Genomic DNA, 27696 nt, shown 5'->3' with positions numbered 1-27696 from the left:
ACTGTTGTTCAATGACTGCCATGTCTGCACACAACATGGAGGTAGCTGAGCCGCTGCAATGACTAGCAGCAAACAGTACCAAAAGCACAAACAGTGCTAACTACTGCAGCAGTGCTACCAGCGCTAACGGTTTAAATTCAGACGTCCCATCACCTTGGGTTGGAGCAAGGTTATCAGTGATAACCATTGTTTGAGCACAGTGCAAAGTGGCAGCGATTAGCTAGCCAGTGGGATACACACAGGGACACAAAGTACACATGGCCAGTGAAGCTACCAAAACAAAAAACAGAGAAGCTCTGATTACAACACACGCAGAGAAGACAAGACTTCTCTGCTCAGGACGCCACTACTCCACTCTATCTTTACACAGCAAATAATTGTTTGCTGCTACATGAATGCTCTTTAGTGTTGCATGCAGCTGCTTTAATATCAAAGCTGAAATGAGCAATTATTGTTATTATCAACCAAACTATTGACGGATATCTTGACTATTCAATTTACCATTTGGTCTATAAACTGCCAGAAAATAGTAAAACAGGGCCTTTTTAATGCCTTACAGCCCAAGGAAATGTATTCATATGTCGTGGGTGGTGGTGTTTTTTTGTGTTTTCTTTTTTGAACTGTCGAAGAACGTGAAGATTTCTGATGTGGTCTGATATACAATGATTTTTCAACAATCAAAACAGATACCTTCCAAATTAAAAAGCACAACTGCTGTAAAATAGTCACTGTTAAGCATTAGTATCAGTGAAAATAAAGACATTAAATGTAACAGTATTTTTTGTAGTTTTAACACTAAACTTCAAGAATACAAGGTGAAAAATGTAAATTGCAAAACATATGAGGAGACACATGATTCATTTTCAAAGAAAGGAGAGGCTTGTTAGTCACACATTACTCAATTTTGAGACACAAAAATGTACTGGATTAAAATGTGTGCAATACAAACATTTTTTGGAAATGTTTTATTTAAAAAAAAAACAACAAACAAAACTGTTCTCTTTGAGACTGAAGATCATGTACAAAACTAAGAAATGTTGAGCAATGATGCTTCGAGATGAAAATAAGAAGGATCAAGTGTAAGGCACAGAGAAAATAAAACATAAAACAGTATAGTATAAGAGGACAACTACTGTAGCTACATGTATACATTTTTTGTTAAATGAATTTTTCACATTATCTAAAGTATTTTCTTGACACTCTTGGCGTGAGTTAATCATAAAAATGAAAATGAGGTTTACGTTCTGCACATTATCTGCTGCAGAGGTGCCTATCCAACCTCCGCATACACAATAGCAGTGCACCATTAAGATGAGCCGCACATGACAGCACATTATCTTTGTTGGCGTTAGGAAGGGACATTTTTTTTGTAGCCGGTTAGCAAGCAGTGCTAATGAAGGCCAGCATTAAGTATCATCACTTAAACAACATCAAAGCAAATCTCTGAGACAAGAAAATGACTCCGCTGGTGATTCACCACAAACTCATCTCCAGATACACAGAATTAAGGGACAGAGGGAAAAAAAGGAGAGGAAAACTGCCTTTACCCTGCATTAGTTTACTATTTCAACATGACAGTTCATGATTCCTTTTTTGTATTGTGAGTCGCTGGGCTTGAAACCCGAAAGCCGCTTAAATGGCAACCAGGGTCGCCATTTTTTAATTCCGCATCGCACCCGTCGTGAACAGAGTGCAGTTCAACAAGTCACACTTACACAGTATGTATGTAAAAAAGCATCACAGAAAAGACTTGTATCACATGTAGCTGACAAAGCCTAATCGTTGATGGCTAACATGAGAGGACTCTCACAGAAATAAAAGAGCTGTACACAATGGGGCTCATGCAGGAAGCAATGTATGTCGTAGTTTTTCTTGGATTTCTCTATTTTTTCTTTTTTTCTTATGTATGAAAAAATCCTATGAGTAGTTATGAGCACTCCTCCCACGATACAGAAAAAAAATCTAATTTTCACCGTCTCTGGGTTTCCCAAACATTCATTTATTTGTGTTAGCCTACCATGATAAAAACATCTGCTGCCACAACTAGACTCTATTTTTAGAGCTGGACCCTTCATGGAGAGCCCTTTTGGAATATATACCCTTCAGTTATTCAATGCCCCACACTCTCGGAGCACAGAGCATACTTTGGGCACAAATGGAGCAGCAGAATGTCAGGACACATTTATAGTGAAACTTCACTATTCAGTCTGCCGGGTATAAAAGTCTGCATTTACTCGCAGCAGCTGATCTGATCATTTTTAAACAGATTGACAGATCATATATTCACATCGCAAGTCACAAACTGCTGCTGAGGAAAAGAAAAAACTCATTCAGGGCAGGAGACCTTCACCTGCCCTGTGTTGACGGACCTGCAAAAACCTACAAATTAATAGAGGGAACACGTTCAGCTTCTAAAAGGCTTACATACTGCTCTTGGATGCTTTGGCCTTACGTTGACATGGCATTTACAGCATCTTGAATGCTTTGCAATTGTTGGGTTTTTGATTTCCCCTTGATGGCAGAAGTGACACTATGGAAAGTGATGTTTAATTTGTGTTTACTTTTATTTAACAGTATTTCACTAAGGTGAGGTAAACCAATACAGGTTTTCCATCTTACAGTTTTTTCACGGAATGCTCAAGACAAATTCATCATTCAGCATACCTGGGTGAGAGCAGATTTTAACAGTTAAGAATGTCCATTGCATTTCAAATCTTTTTCTCTTGATAGAAATTAAGAGAAATTAGAAGAGATATGTAAGAGTGTATTTCTGCATGAGGCCCATTGTTTATATTTACAGTATGTTGCAATGAGTTGGTCAGAACCTTTTTCTTTTATTTCATTAAAAATGTGAGTATCTGCACTGCATTTCCAGTAAACCCAAGGCTTTGAAACCTGCCAAATCAGGAGAGATGACAATTTTTGTAAAACCCTTTTTTCATGAACTTTTCAGCATGATTTAGCATTTACGTGTTTGCTTATCAGCAAATTTTGTGCAGATTTTTCGATAAGAACAAGTCACTTCAATCAAAAGAAATGCTTATAAAAGTAAAAACATCCTAAAACAGGCACGTTCTTTACTTTTGGTTTTTGAAAGTAGCATTTCCGATATCCTGATTCACCTTTGATATTTCACCAGTTTTAACTGTTCTACAGTGCTACAGTAAATAACTGTAAATGAAAGATGCGAAACTACAGTATGCAGCTAAGAATGTATGGAATGTCACATAAACCTTTTACAGTGTTGTACAGTACGAAGACCGCAACCTCAGTTTTTGAGCATTGAAAAAAAACAACACAAAATTAAATCAGAGTAAATAAATCATTTTGTTTGGTGTAAGTGACACGTCGGTCATCAAAATGACTAGAAAGATACGATACAATTAGACAGCATTCCTGATGTAACAATAAAATCTTTAAGGCAGTCTGTGATAATACTTTTTACGCAAAGGATAGAATATGTAACAGAAAAAATTACTATAAACTGAAGATTTAACTGACATGTTCATATATCTGGAGTTACTCCAAGCCCCTGCTGAGCTGGAAGCCCAGTGTCAAAATACATCTTTCAAAGCATGCTTTACTCAGCCACACCATACTGCACACACACGAAGCACATTCACAAACACATATGTCAACAATCACACACACACACACACACACAACCTCTGCCTGCTGCTGAATTCAAAGTGACAGCAGCAGCAGTTTCCTTCCATTCTTCCATCCAGGGTCCAGTTATCCCCCACAGAGACACACTGGTCTACACCGGTGCAGGTGTCCCTATGTGGGGAAGCAGATGCCGCAGCACTCCATACAGATTTCCAGGCAATCTGAGGACTCACAGCAGGCATCCATGATGCCACAGTCCATGTCACAGGGGCAGTTGCAGTCGTCGCCCAGGTCGTCGGTGCAGCAGCAGCAGCAGCAAGCCTCTGATGTGCACGCGCCGCACGAGGCCTGCGTCACCACCATGTTGCAGAGTGTCAGGAACTCGCAGAACAGGCACGCCAAGATGCAGTGGACGCAGCAGTCTGGGTCAAAGCGGCCAGGGTGATGAGTTGTAAACATATGAGTAAAATCATTTAAAAAGGACAAAATGCACACAAATATTCAAAAAAAGATGGATTTGTAATAAATTAAAGTGTAAACAATCCACCTCAGATTAGTGCAGATTAATAAAGCAGCGCAGAGCAGAGTGAGTGCATGAGGGCTCAGATGCTCGGCAGGCTGACAGGTGGAACAGAGTAGGTATGCAGTAAAAGGGTGAGGGCTAACTAGGCAGAAGGGGGAGGGCTGAAGGAAATAAGAGAAATTTAAAGAAATAGATTCCTCTCCTGCAGTTTTGATTAACAGACTGTTAAATAATTGTGGCATTATCATGCAAAGTGCTACATTGATCACACAAAGATGATTAGCAAAGTCCAAAGAGTCTCTCCCAGTAAATAGGTGGATTAATGCTGGCAATGCTCACGCCTCTGATTAACATTTAACCTCCTCGCAGAGCGTCCTTAAATAGCTGGTGGCAACTTTCCGCTTGTTGTTACACAGCAATAAAGAGTTCCCCTTTAAATTACCAATATACCCATTAACCATCACAAAACTGATTCTGAATGGCTGAGTTAGTTTCATTTAAGTGATTCTGTGTTGAATAGGTAATCAAAAAGAACAAATTAATGTTTTACTTCCACTAACACAGTGCGTTAGTAACGTCTTGCACAATAGGAGCAGGATGCAGAGTACAAGAGTTTTATTCCACATTTCTTAAAACGATAGTCAGAAAATGTCATCAGATGAATCACAACCCTTAATTTCTCTTCAATAAATCTATGTACAATAATTAAATAAAATCAAAGACCTTAATTTAGCTTTTTTATTTATTTGATCTTAAGTTATCAGTCTTTTGCTTTTTCCAAATAGTTTAACTTTGAATAAAACTTTTAATAGTGTAAAGTAGTATGTAATAAGAAAGAAAAACTAGAATTAATGCATATGTTTTTTTGGGCTTACAGTTTTGATCCATGTCTGTGAAAACATGGATGCTTCTGTGTTTTTCAGAACATCATGATGTCAGAGTGAAGTTGACCTTTGACCTTTTGGATATTAAATGTCATTACTAAATCATTTTATTCTATTAGACATCTCTGTGCAATTTTGAACTTAGCATATGAATTCTTCAGTTATGGCCATAAACATGTTTTGTAAGGTCACAAGTAATTGGACGTTTGTGCTAAAGATGACAAAACTTAGTCAAGGCCTTCCTGAGATGTTGCGTTCACGAGAATGAGATGGATGCAAGGTCACAGTGACCTTTGACCGCCAAACTCAAATTAGTTCATCATGGAGTCCAATTAGATGTTTGTTAAATTTGAAGGAATTTCTTTAAGTATTCTTGAGATATCGTCCACAAGAACGGGACAGACAGACATAGGGACAAGGGATGTGAGGACATAGGGACGGACAGACGGACAACTTGACAACATAATGCCTCTAACCACCGCTATCACTGACACAGAGGCATAAAAATCAATGGTTGTTTGCACATAAGGTGAGATTGAACACAGAACAAAAATTTTTATGCATTGCCCACAGACACACTGCTGCAAAAATAAGAGATGTACACCATTTATCTTCAACACCAGAACTTCCATAGTCGGATCTAAGTCACTAAATCATAGTGAATATCATTCGGTAAGTGTGCCTGGCATACACTCCTTGCAGCTGTCTTCGCTTTTGAACCGAGGCCAGTGCAGCGCCACTGCTTTGGAGTGTTAAAAAGACATGATGTGGATGGATGCAGAAAAATAGCATTACAAACAGGGCACATTTGCATAACTTTCATCAGCCCATCTTGAGCTGTCAGAAGGGGCTGTTACTGATTGGGTTAGAGGGAGAGCGAAAGGAGGAGAGTGTGGAGGACGGCATGGGAAGGCAAGCTGAGGACCGCTGGATGCTCATGTTTGATTAATCAAAGTAGAGGGGATTTTTTTTTTACCCTATTTTTTGCAGTGCTCAGGGCTGCAGAGCTGACCAGAAGCACTAGCTGACTGTGATACAAACAAGATAGAGATGGGAACATGAAACGAGCAGGCATACGTGTGTGTGCCTGAAGTTTGAATGCATCTTATTATCCTTATCTGAGGCCATAACACTGGCAGTGATGGAAGATGCATGAGAATAAATTCACTTCTTAACACCTGATGTGGACATGCAGTAAATTACTGCTGGGTAGATTATGGATGTGTTTCATGATGGCAAAACCAAACTCATACTTTCCTCGATACTTGCATCTGCAGTGCCATCTGATTGCTACAAAAATGCCATTGAGAACAATAAACGCCGCCCGGCCAAAGCTCCATGCACAAAACCTCAAAGTTCAGCCTAACAAACTTTGAAGGACCCAGAGGGTATAGCCATGCAGGCGCTCAGAATGTAACAGTAGGCTGTGAATACGCTATAAACACAGTACACAGGCGTTAAGCAGCGGCCGGCCATCTCAGCTATTCACTTGGATGTATAATTCAACACCAGCGATTAGTCTGGATCTTAGAGAAGCCAGTAAGGAGGAGGGGGAATGAGGGAGGGGGTCGTATGCTGTACACAAGAGAGCTGGACGCAAGGCACATCTCCATGAAAACAGAGAGAGACAGACAGACAGAGACACTGAGTGAAACCAACCAACAGACAGACAGAACAGCACACACTGACACCGCTCCTGTTTAATGTCAGTGAGCGGCGATGAAGCCCAGAGTTTGCAAGGGCCAAAAACAGCGTCCGGCGCCTCTGAGGAAATAGTTTGAGACATCTGGAAAGCTAACATCAAAAAAAAGGGAGCGGCATGACACAAAACAAGCTGGATGGGCCTCAGAGCGGCAAGCTGTGCAAAACATTCAAACTCACAAAGAGGGAGAGAGAGGGCGAGATGGCTAGACAGGCAAAGATGAAGAGAGAGAGATTGATCAGACAAAGCCTTGGTGGCCATGGAAATGCACAGAAGGCAGCACACATGGGTAAAGAGGGCAGAGGATGTGGGCTGGACAGGGAAGGTCCACCACATGCACTTTAAAGCAGCCCTGTTTATAATGCATGACAGAGGGTAAACTCAAAGCTAGAGGACTTGTGCTTACACAACACAGACAAACACGTGGAGGTTTATAGCTTAGGCAAAGACTATGCTCGCGGCCTTGGCCCTAAATCTCTAAATGAGGCTAAAGCAGCTTGGAGACCTTAACTGATTACACACAATTAACAAAAACACAAACTGGATGACAAGAGTTGAGACGACCCGCCCCGCCGAACAAAAGCAGCGTGGGTAAAGGACTCCTCAGAAGCTGCTGTGTTATCACAGATTGGCTGCGGTGCCAACGGCATGTGCCAAGAAACACAGGGAGCCGCAGAATCCCCAGAGCTAGTTCCTGCTAGCTTACGCCTTTTATTTCCTGTGTTCAGGGGGCTGTTTAGGAGGCTAATTTCACAGGCAAACAGATTATGTTAATCCATGTAAACATTCAAACACCACAGCTTGGCTGTTTTCCGCAGGGAAATAAATAGTTGAGAGCGAACATATTGATTCTGAGAGCTCTCGCGTCTGCAAATAAGCAACACAAAAGCCATAATGAGACAGACTTGTTGAGCTGCTGTTGATTTATTTATTTATATATTTATTTTGTGCACCCTCTCTCTTCTCTTCTTTACCAATGAAGATGTTGAAAATATAACGTGTCTGGAATATCTCTGGTGGATGCATCCCACCTTTACTTGCGAGGTATTGTGCATGTGTGCCTTCTTGTTTTGTTCGCCTGCAACTCCAACTGATGCATATTTCAAGTCAAGCATCATCAAATAAAGATTTGACTGCCCACGTTTCTCCTTCATTTAAACTTATATCTCAACCTGAGCCTTGTGAATCTTTTAATAACACATGGCATCACATCTTATTTTCCATTTTCACCTTGGAGTAAAAGCCCACATAAAAAGACAAAACAGCGGAGGCCTTGAGTTGGATGAATGAAACATGCCTTAACCCCTCATGCTGAAAAACACAGAGGAAACACATGCATGTCCACAAACACGCACAGCCATTGAGCACAATAGCTGGAGGAGGGATGCGACGTTAATGAGGGTCAGGGTGGTGCTGATGGGATGTAGGGAGAGCCAGAAAGGGCCCAGAGAAGTGTGAGGGGCCGTGAGGGGCCCGAAGAAGGCTGGTCACGACTTTTAATAGGCACCCCGTGTTCTCAGGCCTCGTTAGACGGTCACACCTATATCCCCAATGGAAAAGGGCCAGCCGGCCGCCTTCATTACCGGACTCACCTCAGCCTTGCACCTGACAAAGTGACGGCTACCCCGCATGGCAAACGCACTCTCTGACTTGTTGTTAAAGAAAATAAAAGGCACATGAGCAGGATAAGATGTCATGCTTGACAGGAGTGATAAATGCAAGAGGTCATGTACTCCCATCATTAAAAGGTGAGAGAAGGTAAGAATTTATTATCAAAATCTTAGAAGGTATTATTTCAGGGAAAAAAAATGTATGTGAAAAAAAAAAAATCATTAAAAATGATAAAGAGTTTCAAGTGTATAAATGGAGTGCAACAGGGGTTTTTTTTCCATCGCTGATGTATCAGGAGCATAATTTGATACGATAAACTTAATCTGCCTTTTTATACACAATACAAATCTTCAAAAACACACTGACTAGCCTCAATATTTGAGAGATCCTGATGGATTGAATCAATGACTAGAATATATGAACACAAGATGGGACGCAGGAAGAGATGAATGCGTGCAAGCAAGTGTTAGAAAAGTTAGTATTCTTCTGTCTTTGTGTGGGTTTATTCTTCCTTTACTTTCTGTCTTTATTAGCTTGTGTGTGGATACTCACCCTCTGGTAAGGGAGGTTTCTGTGACCCTGTGGAACTGCCTTTGCTGCGTCGGCTGCTGTCACTATTGACTGACAAGCTGGACCTCAGTTTCCTCTGCACCCTCTCTGACACAGGCGTGGACGGCTGCTTCCTGGGCTGCTCTGTTGTGGTGGCTGCTGCTCTTGTTCCAGAGCCTGACCCACCCGCGGCGCCTGAGCTGATGCTGGCACCGCAGGAGCATGTGCGCGTGGCCCTGGCCCCGCCGATGCCAGGGTGGATGCCGTTGCCGTTACTCAGCGCGGGCGTGCCAATGCTGTTGTGGTGAAAGCCATTTTGGTCCTTGCCAGCATCTCCCTCAGCAGACTCTGAGGGAACTGGCTGAGGCTGGGGTTGAGCTGCAGGGAGACATGAAGGAAAAAGGATTTTTAGCAAAGAGTTTAGGTTTCAGCACAGTATTTAAAGGGATAGTTCACTGCTTTACCTGACTGTCAGATGTTGATTGTCCCCAAGAAAATGAAGCACGTTCAAACTGTGACTGAACTTCACTGAATACAGGAGCTGCTGGTCTACCACTAGCTTTTTCAGTTGGTTAGTGTTATTGTGTGACTTTGGCATTTAAAAAGGGTTTGTTCACATTCAACATAGTCACACAATAAATCAAACTAACTGATTGAAGCAATGGTAGACCAGCTGCTCCCATTATAAGCAAGCTAAAATGACTATTTTTGTCAATGGAGTCTGGTGGCTTTCAGGAGAGCACAGATTACTAACTGGAGCTGTTAACAGCTCCCCCATCAGAACAAGCTGTCTGACCAAAGGTAAAGCAGTGAAAATACTTAATATAGCGTGCAATCAAAATAATAATGAAGATTTTAGATGGGACTTCTTTAATTGGCTAAAATAGGCCTCTTGCCAACCCCTATCCATAGCAATACATTGCCTAGCTTCAGTGTTGGACTCCATCTTACTTTTCCAAACTGAGGGCAAGCCAGCTGATTTCTACAGTACATTATAGAGTATCCCAGTAATAAGCCCTAAAATCCGGTAATATGTCAGCATTTCAGCACCTCCAGTTCCCTTGTATCAAAGTCAGTGTTTTTTTTTTTTTTTATGGGCTTTTCAGTTAGATGCCTGAAATAAGGTCTGTGGTTAAAACAAGCTTAAGAGACGTTTACAATTTGTTCTATGACATAAAATACATCAGTAAATAACCCACTCATGAACTTTGAAGCTTCTATGTGTCTTAAAAAAGGTGGTTGTTAACAAATGAGCTTACAGAGCGTCATTACGCCTGGCCGTGCCAAACGCAGCAAAACAGCCTCGCAGTGGCAGCAGCATAACAGTAGTGTAGTTCACTTATAGCCTAGCGTTATCTTTTTACTTCTGGTAATTGTATTTAGGCTTCCAAAATCCCAAAAGTGGTGTAAATTCATGGAGATTATCTTGGTGAACAAAATGTCTAGGTATCATAAACGTCTGCAAATTAAAGGGCTTATTTTCTTCAATAATCCAAAATCTAATGGAAAAATCCCGCAGGCTTTTTGATGAAGGAACCAGGGTGACACCAACTTCAGTGTCAACCTACAGAAAAGCGTCATTCCTAGGACATTCTATGTACAGACTATGGATAAGTACTCTATACCACCCCACTTACAAATCCAAACTATTCTTTTAAGTTTTTTATTTTACCTTTTTTGCACTTATCCAGCAGAAACACCTGCTCAAGGTCCCAATACAAAACATTCATAATAATAATGAATTAAAAAAAAACAAAACAAAAGGCTGCTGGTCTATTTTTTTTTAATGTAGAGGACAAAACACTAACAAACAAGAGCATGAAAAGGAACTCCTGGTTTACTTTAATAACTTTTTTGTAGCATCTACTTTATGGAAGACAAAGAGTTGCAGATTCCTTTCACCCTTCTGGGGGTAAACGCCTGATAACCCTATAACTTCATTTTAACTGAAGAGAACTTTGCACTCTCTGCACTTCATGCCTCTTACTCACATATAAAGTCGCTGTAGCTTGTGATGTTCAGTTCTTACAAGCCGATCACAGTAATGGAGACACAGCACTCTCAGCGAAATAATTCTTAGCAAATCTTGCCAGCGCTTCCTAACATGATCATATCGATCACATGGCAAACATTTCAACCCAGAATGACATAAAGAAGTGGAGCGATATAGGAAACCTTATATGTGACAGGTTCACAAAAGCCACTGCTGTAGGCAGACACAGACATTTGCAGGAGCAGTACCCAGGTGAGTTAAGACAGTGTGAAAAGAGAGATTAATGCAGTAAAAAGAGAAAGAGAGCCTGTGATAGTGTGCATATACAAAATAGCTGCTGTCTGCAACAGTAATGATCTCCTTTCCTCTGAACGTTAAGAGATGGCCTTTCTAAGTGTGTGTGTGACAGCCGCAGAAAGTCAGGAGACAGCGACCTGTCTGATAATAAAGAAGGCGGAGGATGTAAGCGAGCAAAGGAGGTGGCATTTTACTGGGAGGAACACCTGCACATTCAGCTCTACTGGGAGTTACTCCTACATTACCTTCCCTCCACATCAGAGCCACTGTGAATGTGCACGCGCCGCCAGTGCATGGTTAACTTGAAATTTTGTGAATTATTCATCTCTTTTCAAGCCTGTGAACCACACTTATTCATTCCTATTCTATACTTTCTGTATATACATTGAATTTATGGTATTCTTACCACCAAATTCTGTCTTATTCAGCAGCTGAAGGAAACCTCCGCAGCTTTGTTTAAGTGTTTTGCAGCTGTCGAAAGTCAAATTTTCCAAAGTGGATGCAAACTGAATGTGAACTTAACATGATGCTGGTCATTTCTTTCCATCTCTATTTTCTTTCTGTCAGCTCACCAACAAGTGCAATTACGGTTAACAAGAGAGAGGGAGAGAGAGTGTGGGAATCAGGGCCCTAGCGCTTTTTAACAACACATCACCCTGGGAGAGGCCGGACGTGAATGTGGATGTAAAACAAAGCAATTAAATACACACACTGGGTTTTTGCCTTCTCCTCATTCAGGCTTCTGCATGCTGCCTCGATAAACAAATATAGACTTTAGGGATCAGGATTCCATGCAATTTGAATTAGACAACTGGGTAGCACACGATAGAATTCATTATGCAGTGATTTAAGCCCAGGTTGATGGATTTTCTTCTCCAAAAGACAAAAGCCTTGCAGCTCGCCCATGACAATGTGGGGAGAGACTAAAGCCCGCTAACAAGAAGAATCAGAGTATGCTACATCTGTTGTTGTTCTTCGGGTTTACCTCTGACAGCTGCAACTCGCCGTGTTTTTCACCCCTTTTTTCACCAGTCTTTTTCTTTAGTGATTGGCAAACCAACATCATAAAGGAAGCTGGGAACATGTGCACACACAATAGTAGGGTTTTCAACACATCAACACAGTGGGCCTTACTTTGGTTGAAAAAACGTAAAATTTTGCCACACCAGGTAGATGTTTTCTTTCAAACTGATCCTCAAACTTGTCAAAGAAGCAACATATTACAGTGATCTGGTTACACAATTGTTACTTCAGGTTGCATGGACTAGTAGTACTTATTTCATGTCAGTGAGCTCACTGTTATAACCAACAAGAATCACAAACTAAAAGTTAGCTTTTAAGCAAGCTGTGATCAATGTCAAGAAACAAACTGACTCACTTAGATTTAGTCTGTTAAATTTTTCTAGTTCTCAAACTACAGTTGGTAACTTAATAAAAAACTTTTTGTAATATCTGCCTAAACTGTCACTATATCCTGACAGTAGTACTTGTAGTAGTAGTTGCCGTAGCTGATGGGTGGTGCTTGTTTTTTTCTCAGCTGTTTTCAGCATGGCATCTGGGTCACAAACTTTCCCATTTTATAGCTAAACAATACACTTATGTTCCTGAGAACATTTTCAAGCGAGAAATAGACAATGCAGTTTCAGAATCCTGATGGATATTTGATCAGCGCTGCTTAGTTTGACCACAGTTCATAAACAGTGATTGACAGCTGTGTAAGTGACATCTCGGCTCTGATTGGTTGGGGTTTTTTTTTTTTCAGCAAATGCCATTAGAAGCAAGGAACATTACTTTTTTACAGATTACTTGTCTCATTTACTACTGTCAGGACTGGTGGTTTCTTGTGTTATTGTCATTCCACATGTGTGGCCACATATCTTTAGGGCTGCCGCCTATAAGATGAGGATTTAAATCCTCGATCTGAGTCCCTCAATGCACTGGGATTTTTTTCCACTGTCATTCAGTTTAGGCTGCAGTGTACTTCTGATAATGTTTTCGTCCCCAGGTTTAGCTAAAAAATAAGTGCTCCTCACTTTCATGCAGTTCTCTGGTGAATTTACAGCTCACAGCAACCTAACACAACATAGTCTCTGGTTTTGTATAATATCTAGTGTCTGCAAAACTGTTGTTGTATGTTTCTGATCCATTCTTTGTGTAGTTAGCACAGATTAGCTTGCATTCAAATTCTCACATTTTATATGGGAAAAAAAGAAACAATAATCAATATTTAGACTGAAGAGCCAAATCCTATTTGACTGACATAAAATTCTGAGGCAGGTTCATCCCTACATTTTTTAATGTGTAAACACAAAAAGCACTGGCTGAGACTTAAGGGACTGACGGGGGGAAATCCCTTTCTATAGTTAGTACTTAACTTGTCTAAAGTAATTTGCAAAGACTCCACACATACACACCCAAACATAACACAAAACTCACAACTAATACTGCACAGTAATAATAATTCACCCGTTACTTGAGTATTGCCAAGTCAACAAAACATAGCAAAACTCTTGTCCAGTGGATGACAGTTCCTTAACAAATCAATCACCTGTAGTATATTGCATAATAACACAGTCATTTTCCCCATCTAGGTTAAACGAACTAGCCACACGAGCTCACACAGACATAAACACACGTTTATGCACAAAAAGGCCAAAGTAGACTGGGAGGCATAATTACCTTTCCTTTTGAGGAAGTCAAGCTTTCAATTTAGAAATGTATAAATAGTTATTAAGAAACCACCACATAAAACCCAGAGTACACAAGTGGCGACTCAGGTTTCTGACACACTGCAGAGCCCTAAAAAGTGGTTCAAGTCTGCAGTGAAGTGTGCTTTGGTGGCAGGTTCCTAGATAGCCTTTACCAAATGGCACACTTTATTTTTATCCTGATGAACACAGTGACTGAGATGAATGGACACAATGGAGTAATATTCATAATCATTGATCATGATAATGATGATACTGTCAAAGATGGCAATGACAGACTTGTACAGTCACCCTGAGACAAATGACGATGTAATGAGAGAAAGCAGAAATACAGTAAGTCCTGTTGGAATTGTGCTACGCTGGCATCAAAAACCTTTACTTTACCAGCAGCATGAAAGACAAATATGTAGCATGTGTTCAAGAGTAACAGGGTGTTAAGTGTGAACTATAAAACTGTATAGATTCAGGAAAAAGCATTTGTCAGGTCCACTTTGAACAGCTTTGTAATTGTAAATGTTTGCACTGTATTTGTCAATCCACATTAATCAGATTGTGAACTTGTGTTTGCATACAACTTGTATGAGTTTTTACTACAGGTTTACACAATTTTGAACATCATAATTTCAAGAAAATATACTACGGTAATAACATTTTTGATCATAAAGTTTAATGCCGCATCCGAGGATTCAGCTGATAAATGCAAATATGAGCTGCGCCTGTTAATAAATCCTGACGGAGCAACAGAAACGCACTGCTACACAGCAGGAAACACAAACTGCATCAAAATTTGATATGAACAACTTCCAGCAAGTTTCTGAAAAAAAATCACACAAACAGTTACCACAAGCTTGTAGAGATGGATAGGTGTCCTGAAATAACCGAAAGCACACAACCTGACAGGTTTCATTAAAACGCCATGTTTTTGAGGAAAAAGTGGACACACACATGCACACACACGCTGCAAATTGGACTTGTAACCGCCCTATTTCTAGTACATCAACAACTGTTGAGAGTGTACATTTGTAGCTGAATAAAACATGGTATTCTCCTACACACGCTGTCACACACATCACAGGGGAAACTAGGGGGTGAGTGGTTCTTGACTGTCTAAGCAGCATCCCAATTTGGTCCCAGCTACTAGTAGCTGACAGCCTCAAATATCCAGGGAGCATTTTTAAAAGGCCAGTGTTTGATGGATTCATGAAGAACACACAAATATAATTGCCATTTGTCACTGAGTCTTCAGCGACTGCGCCACACAGGGACCGAGCACCGGAGTGCCTGGAGAGCGCTGGAGCTGCGCCAGAGCTGTGCGCTCTATATGTAAAACTGAGTATATAAACACCTCCGTTTTTGTCACAGAAAATAGGTCCTACAGGAGGGAGCTGGAAATTGCACCCAAAAGACAGAAGAAAGAAGAGGAGGGGTATATATTTGCAGCATATATGTCACAAGCCTACTAGATCTCACACACACATACACATGCACAGAGGCAGACCTACCAGGAAGGAATATGCATGCATGTCAACGGAAACAGAGCTGTATAAACAAGAATTCTAAAATAGTCAAGAACATGAAAATATAACACAGAGGTCAAACAGGGCAGTATGGAGAATCTCATTTGCACACTGCTTCACCGAAAGTCGCAGGTAAGGCAGGATTGAACAATCGCACAAGCTCTGTGTTTCTAAAGCTCAGTCCTTTTTAATATTAATGCCCCTGAGACAGAGAGAAAGAGGGAGAAGGGAGACGAAAGGTGTTTGCCTAGGCTTATTAGAATGCCCATCATAGTGAGCATACAGTTATTCAAATGTCACATCATGTCAGCCAAATAAACACCACAATCCAGATCTTGTATTTATCTCCTAATAGCCCTTATTACACAACGCTTCGAGTTTGTGAGTTAACACTGAATGGGATATGAGAGCTAAAGTGGCGCCTTTATTTTTAGTTATGAGTCCCAAACAGCAACGGGCAGAATACGCGGTGACAGTTAGCTCTGAAATGCTAATTCCACTAACACAGCCACAGTGTTTTGTTTATCTTTTTGTGCCTCGTATTAGAAAAACATGTATATTTTCTGCTCGGCTGGCCATGTACCTGCATGATTGAAATGCTAATTTGTAAATGTGCAATGACCTAGCCAGACTCCTCTTACCACCACCGCCACCACCACCCCCTCCTCTCTCTGCCAAAACAGCCCGAGGTATCATCTCTCCTCCTAACAAACAGCAGCTCGTGGAACAGCCCCTGCCTTTCAATCCAAAGGGATATATTTTCTCATTAGAAATTATACATCTTCCCTGTCCATATTTATAGACGCAAAACCAGGGGAATTATACTGCAGAGAGAGTGAGGGGGACACAGAGAGAAAAAGAGGGAGGAAAATAGTACAATGAATGTTATTACAAAGGGCTCTGATTGAAATTTTCCTTGGGCGTATCAAAGCCTCGTTTACCGTTTGACCTTCCAAACTCCGGGACAAGGACTTTCTTTATTGTCTAGAAGGACGCATCGGAAGGAACAGACAAGCAACTCCAGTGTCATCATTCAGGTGTCCTGCCACAACAAAACCCACTAACTGTGATTAGCATCAACATAATGCAGATATCAGCGGTGTACAATGAGAGCAAATTGGTGATGTCAACTGGCGACCATGAGGTAGCTTTTGATTAGAAAATTAGCGTAAAGATGTGGGTGCAAACTCTGCTGTCTTGTCTTGAGCTGTTTACACAGAGTGGATGGCGACCTGACACAGGCTAACAGAAATGTCACTTGTTCCAACAGATATTTAAAAAAAGTGACTCTGAACATCACACAGCAATCCCGGCGCTGTCAGTTCATACACACAATGTTTTGTATTTATCCAAGATAAAATGATGATGGCGGCGGCAGTGGCACAGATGATGATGACCACTGAGGATAGCTAAATTACCCGCTCTGATATTGGATCCTCATCAGCCAAAGTGACAAGCTCGGTATGTGTGTGTGGGTGTTTTACGGTAACCTGCAACAGAACTCGTTTAGCTGTCTTCACCTGTCAAGGCTGATCACATTGTGTAGCATCTCATTTAAGCAGGAAACATCACTTTTTCTTTCTGTTTTTCCCATCCCATGCTGGGGCAATCAGTCAATATTGCTCAGCTCGTTTTCAGCAGTGACACACTTATTTTTCCACCCTGTTTTAATTCTCGCTGACAGTCGTTCAAATTTGGCTCCTCCAACCTGCTGAAGGGGAAGTGACATGCAAAGACAGAGCTTAATATTATTTCCAAACCCCACCACCCCCACCACCGCCGCCGCCTCCACCCAACAAAGAGAGAAGCAGGGCGTCAGGGATTTACTAATTTCAAATTTTGCTGCTGATTGAGTGGAAAAAATAACCCCCTCGGACCTTGTTCTGCTTAATTACATTTTACAGTAGCAAAGGCAACTTGAAAGACAAGAGCTTGATTTGACGACATGAACCTCTCAGCGTACTCGGCGCACGAGGCTGGCTGAGGTGTGTGTGGAAGGAAGCAGGGAGCTGATGGTGGGGGAGAAGGGGGTCATCAATTATCCTTTGATTTCAAAACGGAACATTTTCCCAGATTAATATGTCTGACTGCTATCTAAATCATTGAAAGTCCCAATGAGGTGCCATTTTCTCTTACATGAATCATGTTGAGGGGAAGTCATTCACACTCAGCCCCCCCCACACCCCAAGCTCCGACCACAGAAGTCTCCGGTCTCTCCACTGTTGTGTGGAATTTGGCATTGTGCTAATTTGAGTGCTACTAATGTAGCAGAACGCAAGACATCAAGGAGCGTTCAGAGCCTTACAACCTGGCTGCTGTGAGAGACACTAAATGGTGCCTTATACTCATCCTCTCCTCATTTTTGAGATGAATTTGTACGAGCCTGTTTCTCTATTAAGCTTTGTCAAACGCCCTTTATTCTCACTCATCTGATTTTTTACATCCGAGAGAGGAGAAAGAGTGGAGTAGAAAGTCAGCTGAACACACAAGTATCTTTAAAAAGCTGCACATCCTGCACAGATTTGGGCTTTACATGGCTAGCTACCACAGTTTCTAGAAAGATCAATTATGACGTGACTCAGAGCAGGCCTGAGGGAGCTGCCAGGCTCCATACTCCAAAAACGTGCTCCACCCTCTCCTCGCTGACGACTCAAAACAAAAACGGAGCAACAGAGCGAGAGTGAACGGGAGGGGGAAGGAGGGGGAGGGAAGATGGGGAACGGGGGTATTTTCAGTTTCAGTTACATCGATGACTCAAAAATTCCACCAGCTTCAAAATCTCCTCGCTGAAGTAGAAGTTCCACAGGAAACTCACTTGTTTGAAATTCAACGGCAGGCGCGCAGACATGCACATGCGTACTTGTGCACATATACACGGAGGCATACACATGTAGAGCGGCAGACACAGAGTCAACCGCACACACCAAATAAATACAGTGTGCATCTGCGGCAGACTGACTGACACAGACTCCTCTATTGGAGTCAGAGATGAGGATCTGGCAGTAGCACTACCACTCCCTAAAAGCCAAAATACGACTGAGGTCTTTCTCCGGGTCAGAGAGGGGATAGACAGTCTATCAAAATACCCCCACACATAGTTCCTTTATTTGCTCAGTATCAATCTCAGCATTAACCCTCTGCTAATAGGACAGCTGTGGGTCAGCGCCTCGCATCTTCGGGATGCCAATCAAGGCCTTAAGCTGAGAGATCAGCCTTTGGGACAGAGGTGCTCGTCTGCCTCTGAGTGGCTTTTTAAACACGGAGACGCCCGTATCGATTTTAGCTCTAGCCTGAAAGAGGGGGGGGGGGGGGGGGGGGGGTGGGGGTGTATTGCACTAGCCAGGGCCTGTGTCAGCCGCGGCTGTCTGTGTGTCTGGACGGGAGCCATCCCCTGGTCCCCGGTCACCCTCTACTGATCAGGGGGCCTGACAGAATGACCTAGCAGAGAGGCACTGAACCTGCAAACACGAAGGGGGCAAGGAGCTGGAAGCTCGAGGGGGTCAGGGCTGGCGGGGGCAACATCAGCAGAGATCTCAGTAATAGAAAAGGGTTTTAACCTTAATGTTGGAGCCAAAACCCTGTTAGAGGCCAAGTAATCCCCCCTGCGCTGCTCTCATTTGAACTGGATGATTTTTTTTCTCTAGCTCTCTCTCTGTGAGTGGCTTGTGAAAGGCACTGACACTGCCTTGTGTGGCACTGGTTAGGGAGGCGGTAAACATGAGCCGAGCAGGCCAACTGCCTCCCCTGTGATAAACAGACAGGTAGCGTGGGTAATATAAGGCAGAAAAGATCAAGGAGGCAATATCAGTCTAATGTATGAAGGCCTGCCATGATAACTACTTTTTTTGGATGATATATTGTCCGGAAATAATGTAATAAATTATATTTTTGTCATTTTGTGCCACTGATATGTTTATGTATTAGCATAATAATACAATATTTTTAATTCAAAAGAATACTTTAAAAGTAATTAACACATGTAGATAAATACATGAAAGTAAACATAAAATTTAAGTACCTATATAAGACCCCAAAATTACTCAGTTTTAGATTCAAAACAGAATTTGGCCACAAAAAACACAAAGCAGGGATGGGCAGCCTGGGAACTAAATGGTTTGCTGGTGGATTTACGGAATAGTAGATGAAGTTGGTAAAACTACGAACAACTTTTTGACATACTGCCAGGGGTTGGCAAGGTAACAACTATCAGGACTGAGCCTCTTCCACTCCAAAAGTGCTGCTGCAGGCTACTGGTGAGCTGCACTGTTTTGTCTTTAAATTCTTGTTTTATTTTTCCTCGGTCTCACGCAAGTTGGCTGCAGTGGTGAGGGCGAAAAAAGGGGAGAAACACTGTGCCCAATCCTTATAAAGGTCAGGAAAAACCCCTAACAAATTCTCATGTACACATTTCAAGGTGAACAAAATGATCAAGGTCATGCCCATATATTGTACGATAAAACAATAACAAAATTATGGTGACAGGCCTAAGTGTAAATTATATAAAATCCACTCTAAAACTAATTAAATGCCATAATGTTATGATGCAGACATGCATTGTTCGAAAGTGACTGTACAAGTACTGTACTCAATTACAGTTTGAGGTAATTCTACTGAACTTTTTACCAATTTATACATCTACCACACTGTCTTATAAACACTTTTATTCCGCTAAATTCCTGATGGCTAAGTTTCTACCTTGCAGATTTCCATTCTACATTGAAAACATCTAAATGTCTGATCCTCAACTAATCAACAATACAAAAACTTAAGTAGTGTATACTTTATGTACTTTATATAGCTAAAATTTTGGATGCATGACTCTTTTTAACTGACTTTTTTTGGGTAGTCTAAATGACTTTCATTCAAGTAATACATGTAAGATATCTGCTGCACGAGGCTCAGTTAAACACAAAGGTCAACTGGTGTCAAAACGACTCAGAATATTACTCTTAATATTCACATTCTCTGAAATAAAGGGAAAAAAAAATCTTCCTCCACTATCAAAACCCATATATGTTGGCTTGCATCTAACATAAGCACTTAAAAGACTGCAGTCCATGAATTGAGGTATGCATATCTAATCATTTGGCTCAAGTATTTTGAATATCTTTTTAAAAAAAAAAATTAACAGTGAATAGGCTCGGGCACTTCGGGTAAAATATGCTAATTAACACACTTGAAATTTCCCATATGAAATCTATCTGCACCAAGACAATGAGAAAATAATTACAACAGAGGTAGAATTACAATGGCCATTTTAATCAACCCCTACACTAGCATTTCACCCTATTTATACAGTTTTTGATTCCATGACCCACTGGTAAGTAATCACTTGAAAATTACGGTTCCGTTTATAATAGGTCTACGCTTTAGACACATTATTTCTGCAGAGACAGGGCTCTGAGGATTACAATAAAGATATGAATCTTGCATAACAACAATCACCATGCACTTCCTATGGCTGGAAAAAAGCACTGGGAAAGAAAACTGGCACGAGGTTAAAAAGTCTTTAAGCACTTAAGTAACTTTGGAATATACATGAGGCACAGTGTGACAGTCTGAGAATGTTGATTCAACACTTGGGCAGCAAAAATGTTTCAGTGCTGATGATGAAAATGAAGATGAAGAGCCACTTGCCCTTTGTTTTATCTTAGTCTAACTCCGCCAACTGTCTAGTATCGTAACACTTTATAGTTTTGTGTATAAATCTTAACTGTTGCACTGTCAAGGAATCTTTTCTTGCAAGAAAGGTGCAAGTATGAGACGCTCACTGGTTAAACAATCCCTTTTACTGCATTTATTAGGGGTCACAAATTCACTTCTAAAAGGTCAATTCTGCGCACAGGTAATAACCTTGAAGGTGTGCCACTAAAGAGTCCAATCAGGGATTCACACAAAGGCCAAACTAATATCTTTCTTTTTAAAAAAAGAGAGTCATGTTATTTGACCTTCCTTTCTCACTACAGACTTCTCCTAAGATAAAAAAAAACCAAACCTGTTCTTCTGAAGCTAGTAAGGTCATCTTTATCAACCACAGAAGCATTTAAAAAAAAAAAAAAAGTATGACAATCCAGTGAATAATGTGACGATTAAACTCCTAAAACTGGTGCTGGGTGGTAGCAATTTATTCTGAGGCAAGGACTGGAGAGCCGAGGCCCTGTTTGCAGGAGATATCAGCTGCTTGAAAACCCAGAACGGTCTCTTGAGGAATGTCCGTCTCCCCCACAAGATTCTCCCTCCCTCCCCCAGAATGGCGGAGCCACAGAGGAACCGTTCACTGACAACGGCCTAACGGGAAGGGCAGAATTGTACTTTTTTTGGTCTAACAAGCCGCAGTGGTTGGCAATCCCACTTCAACTTCTTTTTAACCACATGAATTTATAAACCCCATTCATAATGATAATTTCAGCTTTTTGGGTCACACTTGATGATTAATTGTGTGGTGAGATCACAGTGTTTAATGTACTCTCCTGAAAATCCATGCTTTGCTCCATGAAGAACAGTTTCAAAACTGATATGTAACCGCTGCCATGTTTACTTTCCTGCTTTAAGGGGACCCGCTGGTTAAAAAGACAACTTGTCAAAACACTGTTATCATAGCCGAAATAGGATACATGGTGTTATTACTACATTACAATAGGCTTCCTCTTGTTGTGAAAAGTCACCATCCACATACTGTACACAAACTTTCTATCTGACAGCAGGAGGGAAAAAACAGCGAGGGCCAGGATGTAGGCGTGCAGATGATTTCTTATTGATTTCCTGTTTCTGCAGAGAAGAGAGCTCTCAATTACCCCTGCCAGCGAGCAATCTGATTGGTCACCTCAACAAACAAAACCGCAGTGAGACTATGACACAAGTAGGTTAACTTGAGTTCCTTTAGATGTAAGAATTTCCAGCTTTGATTTAACCACAGACAGGCACGTGTACATACAACTTTCACAAAGATTTTCATAGCACAAATTTGGGGATTTTGTCTGTATTTGACATAACTATTTATGTTCTTGTAACTCACTCAAAAGAAAAGTGTGCTCCACCATTGAAAATTCCCTTACCAGTCTCTGTGTGTGTGTGTGTGTGTGTGTGTGTGTGTAACAAAAAGAGAGAGAGAATGTGTGGATGTTGGGGGGGCGACATCAATTACAACGCAAAACTGTTGTCACAGGGGCTTATCTGCTGAGATGAAAGAAAAGCATGCCTCCCTCCAGAAGTGCAATACTCCACACACCTGCCAAGCTAGAAAGACCTCTTGACAGAAAATCTTTTTTTGTTGCAACTGAATCTCTTTTCCTCGCTGATTCAGTAAACAAGCCACCGGCAAGTCATTAAGCTTGATAGCAAAAAAAAAAAAAGGCAGGAAAACGCACCCTGGAAAAGTTAACAACCTAGAAACAAAAGAACTGTTGTCTCAAACGCAAAACACAATCCTTATTATAGCAAGGCACTTACATGGATGGAAGCAATCAGCTGCTATTAGCCTTTGCTGACACGTCTCACTCTTATTAAGAACAAAAAACACAAGACACAAAGCATTTAGCCGCTTTCCTTTTGTGACCTGCAATCCATAGCTCAGCATCGAGTCATTTTACTGAACAAGTGCGCATCTAGACTTAATTAGACCTGCTTGTAACTCGAGTAGTTCAATGCCAAATAATTGTTTTGTAAAACCTTCCTGTGTCAGGACATTTGCATAAAACAATGTGATTATGTCAGAGTTAAAACGCAGGTTTCCAGAGTTTCAAAATCAGATTATAGGATGCAGAAAAAAGCCAACCATCACTTGAGAACTGAAAACATATGTTACTTGTATAGTAGATTATTGGTAGGAACAATATTGCCCTGTAATGTCAGGGTGTCCAACACATTCATTTATTTTTGGCAACCCGCCATGATTAAAACATCTGCCACTATGTAATGATTTTATATTTTTGGAGGTGGGCCGTTCATTAGGAGCACTGTTGGATATATATACTGCTAAGTTATTCATTGCACCACACCCTCAGAGCACACTCTGGGCACAGACAGAGTGGTAAAACATTAGGCGCAGTGAAAGTGAAACCTCTTAGCCATCGATTTAAGCTGATCAGCTCTGATCAAATTGACAGACCAATTATCAAGCCCATGACTCAGATTCCACGAACTGGTGCCAAGGTAAAACAGAACTCATGAATAGTTCTGCCTGTAATGCGCTTATGGCTGAGATGGGCATTTTAAGTAACTTTCATATTCAAGTACTAGGAGTAAATTATTATGGCATACTCAAGTGCAATTTGAATTTTGTTTACTGAATAAGCAGGCTTCAGTAAGCCTATTAAATCATAAACTGAAAGTAAAAATAAGAAAAATCAGCAACATTTCTGTCGCTACTGTTAGCTTTACAGGTTAAAGACAGTACCAAAGGACCATCTCTCGAGCCACTCTCAACCGAGTCAGTTCACTGTCTTGGGTGAGAGCTGACAGCAGCAGCGTTAAAAACTGTGCAAAAACCCTGTCGGTTGGTGTGTGAATGCAGCCGGACACTCATCAACTGCTCCCTAGTGCGGAGGTCACCCTCCTGTAGTGTTAGTCGTGTTGATAAACAGAGAGAGGAACATGGGGTAAGGAGGCATAGAGAGAAGCAATACAGTGCACACAGCTCTATATTAAATAAGACTTTACACATTTTATATAGTAAAGATAAAAACTTTAAAAATCATGTTTACATGTGGGAGGGGAAGCGGCAAGTACTCTATGCATTGAACGAATAATTCCAAACAAATACCAGTGAGTATTTAAGTACTTAAGTACTCATGCCAATCCCTTATTGACAGACCCAGAAAAATATCCAAATTTAGACAAGTCTGCACACAGACACACATAGATTCTAATTCTGTGGGAAACACGGCTGTCTTAGCGTAAAAGCTGAATGACTCGGTTTAACAGAAAAATGCCTCCAGCAGCTGGCACTGCTCCTCCCCAATAGGTAAATGTTTGGTACGGGGGAAAAAAACATTGTGGCTAAGATGCAATCAGTGCGTTAAAACAGTCAAAGCCAGAACCACAAACAGGATTTCCCCACTTCCAAAACACTGGGCTGCGGGTTGGAAGGAGAAGCAAAAATGGAGAAACCAGCCAAGTTTTGGTCATTATGGCAGAATGAGAGAGCACGCATGCTACCACTCACATGCCAAGAGACCTTGGTACTATCTTGATATTTTAATTGGAAACACTGAAGCTAATATTTTAGTTGGCCAGCTGACCCTGCCTCGTGCATGTACATCATGCAACTGTCATAACAACTACTTTTCTTGACAGCTGGAGTGCATTCAAAAAAAACAAAGGATGAAATTATAACAATTTCAATGTGAAATAAAACATTGCTAAACATCCACTGCAGTTAGACACAACTATCTGACTGTGCAAAAGGAAAATATGTTAATAATTTTCACTCTCTCCCAATTAAACGGCTCATTGTTGTTTATCATTAAAAAATAACACCAAGATATCCTGCTGTCCGCCCACAGCTTTCCCAGGTCATTAAAACTTACTTCTTACAGGCTCGCAATAATTAGGCTTCTCCTCGGTCACATGACTTTGTCCTTCAGTGGCTGGTTTCCTGGGAGATGGGGTTCTTGCTGACGATTCACTGTCACAAGCATCTAGGGTCACAAGAATTTAATGTTAAAGAAGAAGGTCGGAAAACCTGTTGCACACAAAGTTAAGCAGCAAAAGTTTATGCAGGGTAGTGACGGCTTCAGTTGTTTAATTTGATGTTATCCTATTACAAGCTCAACTGTTTTACATTAACTGTTATGCCTCTCCTCCTCCAGATGTACACTTTTACTGCAGGGTCAGCCACAGTGGACAAAATATCAGAGACAGAGATGCGGAGGCCACTCGGACTATTTTTGCCAGAAAAAACACAGGCCGCTGGCAAATGGTTGCACAACATGGTGGGGCGGTTCAGGTAAAGGCCGTGCCAGAGCTCTGGATCTCATTTTCTCTCCTTCTGTTCCCGGGTGTGCTCTACCTGCCAAGCTTCTTTTTACTGCCATAAAGGCTGCATTCATCTAAATTGGAAAAAGTATGTGGGCAAAGACTCCAGGCCTGATAGCTGTGCAAAAACACGAGAGACAGTTTCACTCATCTCTCTAAGCCGCGTCTTCTAGCCTCTTGACTTAAAGACTCACTGACGCTCTGCTCATGCACACTGCTGCTTTGTTCAGTAAATAAACCTTCCACAATGACTATATTCACTGGTTTGGAGCCAGATGTCCGCTCACGGCCCAGTTTTTCTCATAGCTTGCAAGTTTTTCAGTCTCTTGAACCACTTTTGCTGCAATTCTACAGAAAAAACAGTGAAGAATGATTCAGCAAAACCCAGCAATGCAGTTTACAGAAGTTTAATGTGTTTGTTCCGATGCTACAACACTCTGTTTGTAAGCAATGATGGATGGGAGAGCAGAACAGATGGGCGCGAGCCAGCAGCCCTAGATAGATATGGCACATATCTCAGCTTGGAGCTGATGTATGGCAGCGGCACTTGCGCTAGCAGCAGTAGTGTGTGATGCATCGCAGTATTTAGTGATCACAGTTAGAAATAAATTGGTCTATTCTCAGTACATCCACAGTCCCCTGAGAGGGGAAATCCAGTCTTAACTGTGAGCTCCTTTGAAGGTCCAGCGAAAATCCATTCGCAATCCAGCAGCCCCAGTGATTGCTTACTTTGTCCTACTTTGCTATTTTTTGACAGTGCCATAATGATGCTTGGTATAAATAGGATGGTTAACGGTTCATTGCTTGTTTGAAGAAAAATGAAAAGGGGGTGTGGGGGTAAGCTTATTTTACATGTGATAATCTTAGGGGCAACTAGAAAGTTAATTAAAAACTATAATTGGCTGTGGTTGCTGTTAATAGTCACCAGGGCGTTTCTTCAGACTTTATTGAGGAAAAAAGCAAAAACATTATCAAGGCTTAACACTGGAGCACAGATACTGATGTATACTTGAAAAAAAAAAATCACATGAATATAATTTAAAAAGACAGAGCTGATATTGTCCAAAGCAGACCGATAAATGCTGATATGCACCGGTAATCTGCTAATGCAGTCGTTGACTAATTTTCTATATGTGGTTTTCCCCTTGTTTTCTCCCATGTTTGGCTGTGCAAGGAACGTGAGTTCTTGACAGGATATGTCACTGATATTTATAGCTCAGCTTCATTGCTTGTGCACTGGCAGCATGGCGAGAAGAAATGCTCCATAAACATTCACAAGTGAGAACTTCATGGACGCACGAGCTGTGCATTGTATAGCTGGGTTTCTTGAATGTTTGCAAGTCAGAGAGCGCTTTAACAAACACATTTTTGGCCTTTGGACCACAAAAATTGGGTGGCAGGCACGATGAAAGCAGAACTATGCTGCTAGGTGTGAACCAGTGCAGAGGCTGACATACTTTGGAAATTTTTTCTCATTTTCCTACCACTTAATGAAATATTAGTTAAATTACATCTTGCTGAAGGACCTCTAGGACCCCCTTGGGACCCCCAGACCCCTTTCCGGTCACCTAAATTTAACTTTTATTTCCCCACTAGTGATTTCTCACCTGTCCTGTGTGTCCTTACCTTGTGTAGCTCGCAGCAGGGGACTTGTCTCTTGCTGAGGGCCCTTCTCTGGCCCTGCCGGCCCATCCGGAGGAAGCACGGTCTCCTTGGACATGAGACAGTCGTCTTTTTGGGACACACACAGCAGAAGTTCCTCCCTTCCCTCAGCCCTCAGCGCTGTGAACACCAATGTCTCATCATTAGCTCAAACTCGAAGACACAAAGCAACACCGTATCATTACTCAACTTCAAAAAGTCGTCTGCTTATTCACACACCGACAAAGTGACGTCGAGCCGCAGTAAAACTTGGTGGAAATTCCCCCTTCTCTCGCTTTTTACATAAACTTTCTCAAAGACTGCAGCCCATTTGTTCACACACTCCTTTTTCTTTCATAAAAAACGACGGACGCTAGCTAAGTGCTGTTTATAGCTAAAGCGGACATACTGTTTATAAAGCGTAACTTACCTTTCAAACATGACAACTCCCTCGCTTCAAATTTGACTTATTCCCATCCTTCCTTCCTCCCACTCTGTCCCCGAGACGTTAGGAGGAAAAGACGAAACTGGGTGAAAGAGTAGCTTAGTGTCCAAAAACTTTTTTTCGGTAACTTTAGCAGCCACTGTGTCGCAGTCCTACTCTCTTCCAGACGTTGTTGACGATCAATAGTAGTCCTCGCGACGCTGTCGACGCTCAGTTGCAGTAGTTTGCTGCGGATAGTTGCT

The 27696-nt window shown here is 41.4% G+C and overlaps 1 protein-coding gene across 1 annotated transcript; it reads right to left on the bottom strand.

The window, feature by feature from the left end:
- Positions 1-948: 948 nt before the first annotated feature.
- On the bottom strand, positions 949-27696 carry mdfic (MyoD family inhibitor domain containing). The gene is made up of 5 exons (XM_042511467.1): positions 27440-27696; positions 26995-27150; positions 24921-25031; positions 8882-9256; positions 949-4031 (listed from the first exon to the last, which is right to left on the bottom strand). Exons 2-5 carry the CDS (start codon positions 27086-27088, stop codon positions 3781-3783), a joined length of 831 nt encoding a protein of 276 aa, XP_042367401.1. The 5' UTR covers positions 27089-27150; positions 27440-27696; the 3' UTR covers positions 949-3780.

This window comes from Plectropomus leopardus, chromosome 22, assembly GCF_008729295.1.
Source record: "Plectropomus leopardus isolate mb chromosome 22, YSFRI_Pleo_2.0, whole genome shotgun sequence".
Classification (NCBI taxonomy): Eukaryota; Metazoa; Chordata; class Actinopteri; order Perciformes; family Serranidae; genus Plectropomus; species Plectropomus leopardus.
The sequence above is the reverse complement of the archived record's forward strand: the minus strand, read 5'-3'. Positions and strand labels throughout refer to the sequence as shown.